The sequence below is a fragment of the Phyllostomus hastatus genome, unplaced genomic scaffold (assembly GCF_019186645.2).
Source record: "Phyllostomus hastatus isolate PE091 unplaced genomic scaffold, TTU_PhHast_1.1 phas_scaffold_129, whole genome shotgun sequence".
NCBI lineage: Eukaryota > Metazoa > Chordata > Mammalia > Chiroptera > Phyllostomidae > Phyllostomus > Phyllostomus hastatus.
The window spans coordinates 9,766,805-9,777,030 of record NW_025334009.1 but is presented as its reverse complement, the minus strand read 5'-3'; the positions used below and the strand labels follow the sequence as shown (position 1 = coordinate 9,777,030).

The 10,226-nt window shown below is 53.5% G+C and overlaps 1 protein-coding gene across 1 annotated transcript; it reads left to right on the top strand.

The window, feature by feature from the left end:
• Positions 1 to 5,016: 5,016 nt before the first annotated feature.
• EIF1B (eukaryotic translation initiation factor 1B) lies at positions 5,017 to 7,629 on the top strand. The gene is made up of 4 exons (XM_045857164.1): positions 5,017 to 5,298; positions 6,280 to 6,443; positions 6,842 to 6,943; positions 7,201 to 7,629. Exons 1-4 carry the CDS (start codon positions 5,268 to 5,270, stop codon positions 7,243 to 7,245), a joined length of 342 nt encoding a protein of 113 aa, XP_045713120.1. The 5' UTR covers positions 5,017 to 5,267; the 3' UTR covers positions 7,246 to 7,629.
• Positions 7,630 to 10,226: the final 2,597 nt, after the last annotated feature.

Sequence of the window (10,226 nt, the reverse complement as noted above, 5' to 3'; positions counted from 1 at the left end):
ACGATTCACCCATTTGAAGTGTAGAATTCAATGTCACTTCATGTATTTATAGACCTGTGTGACCACCCCCACAATTAATTTCAGGATATTCTCATCGCCCCCAAAGAGACACTCATTAGCTGGAACTATGCATTTCCCCTCAAACACAGCCCCAGCCCCTGGAGACCACTGACTTACTTTCCGTCTCCATAGATGGGCCAGTTCTGGGCAGTTCAAATAAGCAGAATCATACATGTGGCCTTCTGTGACTGGCTTCTTTCACTTAGCATGTTTTCAAAGTGCAGCCATGTGATAGCATGTGACATGGCTCATTTCATAGCTAGGTAACATTCCATTGCAGGGACACACCAAATGTTCATTCATTCATTGCTCAGCGGGCACATGGGTGGTCTCTGCTTTTTGGTAGTTAGCTCTTCGGCCTAGCCTTAAGCACTGCACCATAAATGTCCCCTTGGGTCCGGGCATGGTCAGAGCACACACACGACCGTCAGCCACCACTCCCACAGAACAGGTGTGAGAAACACGAATAAAAAAGAATAGAAAGTGAGACACACCTATGGGCATGACCTGTCACCATACGATAGCCTCATCCACTGGTAAACATGGCCGATCTTGTGTCCTAAGAGCATATGTAGCATCCCAGACTGCAGAAGGGGACTGATCGGCTGTTGGGAGAATCGACCCACCATGGCCCCTGAGGGCACCTGCATGTCCTTACGGGTTTGGCCAAGAATCTAAGAGACTGCTTTCTACTCCATCCATTTTTCAAGGCTGTGTTTGCAGGGAGCAGTCTTGAGGGGTGAGGTGCACATCTTCCCCCAGACAAGCTCATTACCGCTCATGCTACAAGGGACAGATCCCCCGAGCACAGGGCTCCTCTCCTGGAACACAGCCCTCTGCACGGGTAGGCAGTCACCTCGGCCCACCTGTGTGGCCCCTTGGGACTCCGGGGCCAGAGCAACCAGCATGAGCATGGAGCTGTGGCTCATGCTTTTGCCATGATAATAAAGTCTTTTGTCCCTACCCCTGCAGGCTCACACCTTCTATCGGCACCCATCAAACGGCGGCAGGCCGATGCATCAGTTTGCAAGGAGGGTGACATCTCAGACCCCTCACAGTTCTTGACAACCAGAGGGCAGGGTGAGAGGGCAGAAACAGGAGTGCATCTCTGCCTCTAGAACCTTCCTTGAGACTAGAAGTTGAGGGTCATGGCCACGTAGCCACACTCCCTCCTTCCTAATCACCATCCCCACTTGGGGGCTATGGCCACAGGGGAGCTTCCCTAGATTTCCGGGCTTAACTCGACCATGTTTGTCAACTTCCCGGATCCCTGAAATTGTCTCATTTCCATACTTGCTTTGTGATGCCATGTTGGCTTGGTTTTGCTCTCCTTTAAGGCTTATAAGCACCCAGAAAATAAAAATAGATGTTGACTCCTTCGTCCACGTACACTTTTCGTTTCTGTTCAACGTCCTGCTCTGTAAATACTTCACACACAATGTGCCCAGCGTCATTAGTATGTGCATCAACACCACCACTCTCTCCAATTAAGTGCTTACACGCGCAAAGCCTATCACCCCTCCTCCTTACTCTCCCCGCACTGCACTAACAGCACATAAAGCACGTGAGACTAGGAAACAGGCCTTTCTCTTTCTCAGGTCTTCTCATCCCTCCTGCAGAAACTGACTCAGTCATCACTGTTTTAGATAGATAGTAGCAACTGAGTTATATCCATTCTGTGCAAGTTGTTAAATCTTTGGGGAACATGGTTGCAGCCAGGAAATGCAACTTTAAAAACTGTCAGTTACATAACCTTCATTCAAAGATGAGACGTGGGAAGTACTAGTTATACTGCTCAGTGTGTGACTAAGACTCTCATTCTTCGTGTTTTCTCTTTGTATCTGGTCTCATCGGCTGGCCAGTCGGGAGACGTGATTTCCAATCTCACTGAGGCGATGAGAAGACCCTGGAGCCCCAGGGTGTTGTGTTTGGGAAGAAAGAGGGGTGGGGTGGGTGGGGAGCCTTCCCTGCGTGCGGATAGTAAATCTGGATGCCTGCTCTGAGCACGAGGCAAAGATTGTTTCTGCCTGTCAGTGGGTTAACATTTTCTTACCATCAGACGTGCAAGCTACAAAGGGCTTACTGCAGGGTGTACCCCCAGAAGACCGGGCCACCTGGACTGCTTTTCTGGTGAAGGCCGTTAGCCTTGCTACAGGCTGTGTGGAAGTTCTCTTAGCCTCGCAGGTCTAGAACAGCTCTCCAGGAGACTTCACGGTTTGGAGGAAAAGCCTTGTGGTAATAACCACTTATTTGAACCAGAAGTGTCCTTCTACCTATTGTGTCCTCACCAACCAGTATGGAGTTAGGTACACCACTCCATCAGATGGAATCAGACACACAAGGCATTTATTCAGGGAAAGACCGGTGGGGAAAAGAGGAAGGAAGGAGCTGGAGGAGGGGACCTGTGAAGGAGAAAGGGAAGAAGGAGAAAGGAATAAGAAGATCCTTAGGCTTCAGCACCAGTTTGAGACAGTCCAGCCAGGCCAGTGGAGGGGCCTGGAGGAAAGCGGCCCATCTGAGGGTCCCACATCTCCCGCGAGCAGGCCTGCCTTGGGATCCTCGCTCATTCATTGGCGGAGCGGAGCCGGTGGGAAGTGTGGCCTCCGCGATGCCGAATTCCCAGTGCCGCAGCTGGGGCCGTTGGTCCGTGAGTGATGCTCGGTGAAGCAGGAAATCCGCACAGCACATTATCACCGTGTGCCTGCCACAACGGGCGACCTGTGTGTGGAGGGGGGCCTGGGGTCCTAACCTGAGAGCAGGCCCTCGTCAGCAGCAGTGCAGGAATCAGCCGCATAAAGCCCACCCTTGTCCTCAGGCGAGGCACACTGCTGGGAGGCTGCCCAATACATCACAGTGTCCCCTTTATGAGGCCCAAGGAAAATACCTCCTGTGGCTCGGGGCCAGGCCAAGCCATGCCTCCCACACGCCTGGCATGCACTCAGCCTGGAGACGTATGGACTTTCTAGCTGACTTCTCTTCCTCTTAACCATTAGGACAGTAAGAGCCATTTTGGGGGTCTATCTCTCGCTCTGGGGCTTTTATTTTTCAACGATTTTACTTTCTTTTTTTTTTAATCTTTCCTCATTCCTTTTGTCAATGCTACTGTCCTTGGCCAGTAAGCAAAACTCCCTTCTGAAATTAAGGCAGAGAGCATCATCACCTTAAACTAGCCTGGTACCTTGTAGAACTAAAAATGCTAGGTTTTCAATGCTTTCATTTATTTCTCTTATAACTTTACCTATAGGGCAAATCTTTTCATTTGAAACCTGTGCTACTTGATAGAAAGGGCATGCAGGCCACCTGTCATCTTAAATATTCTAGTAGCCCCATTTTAAAAAAAAGTAAAAACAAACAGGTGGAACTGAGAATTTAAGTCTTGGAAAGGTCAGTGCGGACTCTCTCCTTGGAGGGTCTCAGTGTGGACCAGATACCCTGCAGGTGCTTGCGGGCCAGAGAGCCAGGAGAGCTTTCAAGATAATATTCACAACGGTGTCTGACCTGTTGTCGTAACTGGACACTGAAGATTTCTGAGCTCCTGGGGGTTTCTGATGCAAACACTAGGTCTAAGAAAGGGTGAGGGGGGTTCTATTAAATCCAGATATTCTTCTCCTCGGGTCTGCAGATCCTTGGTCCACTGATGAGTTGTGGAGGGGAGGAGGGAGGAAGGACAGAATTCCTAAACCTGGATAGGAGAAACAGTTCAACCTAAATTTTCACTAACTTCTAAGCAAAGTATAGCATTCCCTCCATTAGGAATGCTGGCAACAGCCCAGTGGTATTAGAAGGACCTGTCCCTTTGCCCCAGTAAGGCACAGGTATCTTCACGTTTCTGATGTTTCAGACTTCTCAAAATATCTTTTTATCACCTTTTGAAATTCTAGTAGTTATTAGACCTGTTGCTAGATCTTGTTAATTAGTGCAGTAGCAAAGAAACAATACTATGTTATCCATGTATTAGTTTTGATTTCGATATAATAGGTTTCCTTTGTAACCCTTGATGTTTTCTTTCATGCACTTAAAGCATATGCTGAGCAGGGGTCCACCGGGGTGAGCCCACTCCGAGGTTCAGGTGTGTTTTTCTGGTACCTGAGTCTACATCGATTAACCTTTTCCCGAGCACACCTTCAGTGTCTATAAGGCACTTATCGTGTTCAAGGTTCTGTGTTCAAGCTGACAGGCTGGTTTTCTGGTATGTTCGTTGACACATCCCTGGCCCCCACTGGTTGCCAGGCCCCTGGTGAAGGTGAGTGGTGGTGCCGAAGCGGGGTCCCGGACCAGCACCATCAGCATCACCTGGGAGCTTGCTAGATTTGCAAATTCTCAGGTCACACCCCAGACCTCTGAAAACAGACATTCTGGGTCTATTCATCTGTTTTATCAAGCCTTCCAGGAGGTGCACGCTGTTGTTTGAAAACCACCGCGCTGGGGAACTGGAAGGCGGCCCAGCCCTGCGGGGAAGGGTCCCGCCTCGAACCTCGGGTGGGGACTAACGGGGCTCCTGCAGCGCAGGGGAGGGGAGGCTGGGATTTCGACGCAGAGGTGCTGAGGGGCAGCCATCGCGTCGCAAGCCGAGGGCTAGGGGGCCCGTGGTGCTCGTGCACCCCGATTTTACTTCCACTACCTCGACCTCTAGAGTGACTGATGGAGATGATCCCCCAGCACCCGCCCGTCGGCGCCACAGCTCTACGGCGACAGAACGGGAGAGCCCGCGAGCGCGGAGGAGACAGCCCCAGACCTGCAGGTTTTGGTGGGATGGATTTGCACCCAGGCTGGACCGTGCGGGTCCCGCGGGCCAGCGCCGGACCGCGAGCTCCCTGCTGGGAATTGCGGTCCCGCAAGCCCACCCACCGCAGGCTTTGCGAGAGCGGCGGCCTCTGGAAAACTACAAGTCCCACGGTTCCTGGCGCGGGGCGCGCACGTGGGCGGGGCGGGGGGCGCAGCAACACAGGCTCCACGGCCATTTTGTCGGAGAAGCCGCAGCGCCGCCTCTTCTTTCGCGTCCTCGCATCCGTCTCCGCCGCCTCTGCCTCCGCCTCCTCCTGGCTTCCGCCGCCGCCGCCGCCGCCGCCGCCGCTGCAGCCGCATCCCAGTCCCGGGGCGAAGCGTTTTCTTATTTCCCTTCTCTCGCCACTGCAGCCTCTTGACACGGCGATCCGGGCGGGCCCCGCAGGAATTTTATCCCCTCACCGGCCTCACACTAGTATCGCATGTCCACTATCCAGAACCTCCAATCTTTCGGTAAGATCTGGCCGCCGCCGCCGCCGCCGTCCCCTCCTTCCCCCGCGCGCCTCCCGGCCGGCCGGCCGGCGGCCCGTCCGCGCCCGCCCTCGCCCTCGCCGCCGCACAGCCCTGACCACCGCTCGGAGGAGGGCCCCCCCACCCCGCTGCCCTCCCCGCACCCCGAGTGGGGCTTTGTCTCGGCGCCCAGAAAATGGCGACTGGCCCCCTGGCGACCCCCTCCCCGAGGACGGCCGGCTGGCCCCGGCCCCTGCGCCCGGAGCCCCGGCCGCGGACCCGGCTGCCGCCTGGCTGCTGTCCCTTGACATCTCGGCGGCGACCCCGCCGCTCGCCGGGGCGACGCCGGCCGCGGGGCCGGCTGGCGATCGGCGTCCGTTGGTGGTCGCCGCCGGCTGCGAGCAGGTGTCGGGGGCGCGGAGTGCAGGATGCGGGTGCAGACCTCTCCGAACCCCCACAGGGTCCGGTTTCCCAACTTGCCGTGCAATTTGTACAATTACATCTCTTGATGCATATATATGCACACACGTGCATTTATATATGTGCCTTTTCTTTTTGTCGTCGTTACTTTTTGCCCTGCACCTTTACAGTGAAATGATTGGGGCATTTGAATGTTTCTGTTGTTAGCACAATGTAATCAAGATGACGCACGTTTTTATAGCGGCTACAAAATTAAGGTTTTAAAATTGCGTTTTACTAGGGGGCTGTGTTCAACGGTAACATTGTCTGTGTATAACGATTTCCTGTCCAAGTATCAATAGACCTGCCTGTTTAAATTGTTCTCTTTCTGTGAGAGTACCTTGGGGGTTTTATTTATGCCCCAACCCCATCAGCACCCCCCCCAATCCCCACCCGCAAAAAAAGCAGAGGCACTAGAAACTTCTTTGCGGACTGCCTAGGCTGTAGTATACTGGGGATCTGGAAATTACTTACTAAAAAAAAATATTTTCTGCTTTCGATTTTTTTTTTTGTATCCTTTTGCAGACCCCTTTGCTGATGCAACTAAGGGTGACGACTTACTCCCGGCAGGGACTGAGGATTACATTCATATAAGAATCCAGCAACGGAACGGCAGGAAGACGCTGACTACTGTTCAGGGCATTGCAGATGATTATGACAAAAAGAAACTTGTGAAAGCTTTCAAAAAGGTACAGGTGTCGGAAAGAAGAGATGAAAATAGAGTTCCTGATGCACACCTCTGAACTGGGTTATGGGTCATACGGTGCCGGGTGGGGGCGGGGAGGATCGGATCCGAGAAAGCTGTGTTCATCCCCTCAGTTAGCAGTCAGATATTTATGTCTGGTCTCCCCTCTTGAAATAAGACTCACGTGGCCTTCAGCCACACGTGAAATAATTTAGTTCTCCATGTTCCAAGTACAGTCGTTGCCTTTGCGTGACCTGCTGGCTCACGGGGCGGGCAGGAGACAAACTTGGTACTCAGACGGGACCGAGCCTGCCGAGTAGCTGGCGCTAGTCTGAGGGGGAGAGTTGCACCTCCCTGTGCTGGACTCGGTTACTTACGGTGACGGTTGCTGTGCTTCTCCAGAAATTTGCCTGCAACGGCACTGTGATCGAGCACCCCGAGTACGGGGAGGTGATCCAGCTTCAGGGCGACCAGAGGAAGAACATCTGCCAGTTTCTGCTGGAGGTGAGTGGCCGCCCGCCGGATGCAGGCCTTGGAACTGCTCTGTCATTGGAATGACCCGGCCGGCCGCTCCTGTGTGGGCAGGGGCGTCGTGGGGCACATGTTGAACCGTCCCTAACAGTTGGTGCTGCACAAGAAAAGAAAGTGCATTGCAATAAGCTTTTAACAGCGGTTCTTTTTAACGGCCGCTGCACGTTTTCTAGGGTGAATTTATACCCACCCCCCAAAGCGACGGTGCTGAAGTAGGCTTTGTTTTGCAGGTTGGCATTGTCAAGGAGGAACAGCTTAAAGTTCATGGATTCTAAGATGACCCTAAACACGTGGAGGATTTCTTGAGTAATTTTATTTGCTACATCCAGTCTGGCTGCCTTGTGAAACGATGCTCTGCAGAAAATGGACTTTTCCTTTATTTAACCGCTCCCGCTCCTGCTCCCACACCCACCCCCACCCCCCTCCCCCTCCGCATGACGCCGGAGAGCACGGGGCGCGCAGGCCGGCAACACACGAGGAGCCCGCCGTGAGATGGTAGCGGAGCCCCGCGCTCATCTTAACATGTTTCCAATGGAAAATACTTTGTTCGGGGTGTTTATTTGTTTATTGTTCAGTTCATTACTTTTCACTTGATGAAATTTTTGTTGTATTAAACCATGTATGTTGCAGCTTAACAATAAAAAAGTCTATGAATTCTACTGTGATCAGTTAGGCTCTCAGGTCTAAGCCAGTGAGCTGCGCGTGTGTTCTCTCTTTCACGGTGGGCGTCCTCCTCCTGTGAGCGCCCTTTCTAACTGGCTTCGCTCCGGTCGAACCCACAGTTAGAACGTGACATTGTTTTGTGTAGCGCATGTTCTGCGTTTACTGACTTAAGAATAGAGCCCTGGCCGGGTGGCTCAGTCGGTGGGAGCGTCGTCCTGTCCACCGAGAGGCTGCAGCTTCTATCCCCGGTCAGGGCGCATGCGGGAGGCAACTGGTCCATGTTTCTCTCTTCACCCCCTTCCTCTCTAAAATTAATAAACATCCTCTGATGAGCAGTTAAAAATATATATAGAAACAAGTATAAACCAGGGCAAAAAATATGAAAGAATGTAGTTTTAAACCTTTCATAAAATAATGCAAAGTAAAACTTAAGTATCAGCGCACAGAATTCTGTGTTGTTAGTGGTTAAGTTGCGGTGTTGACACGGTTAAGTATTCCTAAGTTCCAGACAAGGTAGTAGGCTTGTAACGTAAAGCACCTCCCTGCAAGGGGGGGGGGGGGGGGGCGGGGATAGTGACACCGCCTCACAGCTGGAAACCACGGGGGCTCAGTTAACGTCCCCTGAGCGCTAGAAAGTGACAGATGGGATGCCAGCCCAGGGCTTCTGGCCAAAAAAGCTGTGTTCTCTCCCTGCCTCATCACAGTGTTGGTGGGTGTGTTCCACCGAAGGAAGTGAAAGCCCTGGGCGATAGCGCACGGGGGGCGGGGGCGGCGGGAGAAGCGATACGATTTTGCTGTTCTTAATCATGAGATTTCTGCAGCTCATCTTGCGTTTCAAACTTCTGCTTTTCACTGAGCAGCCATCATTTGCTCCGTTACACAAGTTACATTACCAAGACCGCTGGGCAGGACAAAGGGATGCAGCCGCAAGGGCACACTTTCTAGCTTAACGCAGCGGAGTGACAATGATGGAGAAAGGTCTGTCACTGCAGTCGCTGCGTCTGTACCAGCTGGCCCCCGGCCCCTATTTTGAGGAGTCTGCTTTTGGGGAGAGAAAGTTAGACAACCCCCCCCCCCACCAGACTTCCCTCCTAAAGACACTCAAGGAGTAGGTTTCCTTACCGTCCACCCCAGCCCACCCCCAGTCCAGAGAGGCGGGTCTATTAGTGAATACACCAAAATAGCTTGAGTTTGGTAAGCTCGTTTCTGAAAAACACTAGCATACCTTGACCAGAAAGACAGAGGTTGGGGAGAAATTTCCAGCTCACTGAGAAATGCTCGCTGTAACATTTTGTAATGGCTGCACTTGCAGTGGAGAGGTGCTGTGGAAACGGTTTGTGGAAATGATACAGCAGAAACTTCCACGAACCTGCGATTAAAGTGTCTGTTCATCCACCACGTTGTCTGTTAGGATGAGTACCAAACGGAGAGGCTGGCGTGGGCAGGGAGGCCTGGTGGTGGGGAAGGGCGAGGCCCCCACCTTGGCCCCCACAGGTGAGCTCTTAGTCATCCTTCCGAGTGTCAGGCCCCTCCCGGTGGGTGGGCTCCAAAGCCTTGAGCTGAAGTTTTTCGAGGAAGCCCTCTCCTTAGCCTGGAGGCCAGTCCTGATCTTAGAGCAAGAACAGGTTAGGTACCCTTTCCTTGCTCGCCTTCGAGCAATGCAATGAAAATAAAAGACAAAAATACAGACTTCCACAATTTCACTGAAACGAGTCAGAGGATGAAGGTGGAGCAGCGCCCTTCCGTGGGGAAGCTGCCCCGGAGCCCCGGAGCCACGGAAGAGCACGCGGGGCCAGCCCTAGCTGCTGATGCCGCCGGCTTCGGGGGCCAGGGGACTGGGCGGCGTGTGTGACAGACAGGAGGGAGAACAGACTTGACCGGTGCAGCCGAAACACCTGCCCAAATCGGGCATCTCCCCGTGCCTCCCGGGTGGGAACATCTGGACCAGCGCTTCCGTAAGCTGTGCTTTCAGGGGGCAAAATGACGACCACCAAGTAAGGACGAGATTTGCCCCTGAGCTGCTAGGCGCCGCAGGAGTCTTGGCAAAGCCATTAGGAAACTGACGTTTGGGGCGCAGCCTAGTAAAAAGTGCAGCTAGCAAGGATGTCCAGTGCCCACCGATCCTGGCCCCCTGGGGAAACAGGCTGCTCTACCCACTCAGGAACTGGGGGGGCAGCTGTTCTCGGGATCCAGTGGAAGGAACACTTCTAGTCCCAATCAGGAAAGCAGGTAACAAAGTAGCTCGAGGAATACAGAAGGGCAACACCTCTGCGTGCCAGCCGTCGGCAGTCAGGCTCGGCTGAAGGAAGGCGTCGTCACAGCTCAGGGGAAAGGGGCCTCATTGGGCCGGCCACACAGGCCTGTTCCGTTGGGCCTGCGGGGGTCCCCATCCCAAGCCAGGATTCCACTGGGGAAGGAATGAGGGAGGTGCAGGTCCGCTGCAGCTAAAACCAAGGGCATCCTCATTGCCCAGGGGGCTGGCTGTCAGCTGCCCTCACTTGACAGGCCAGGCGACACTGTGCTTGTCTGGGACCAGGTGACTGGCTTACACAGGAGCAAAACCACGTCAGGGGCCCTCAGCATCCACAGCTCC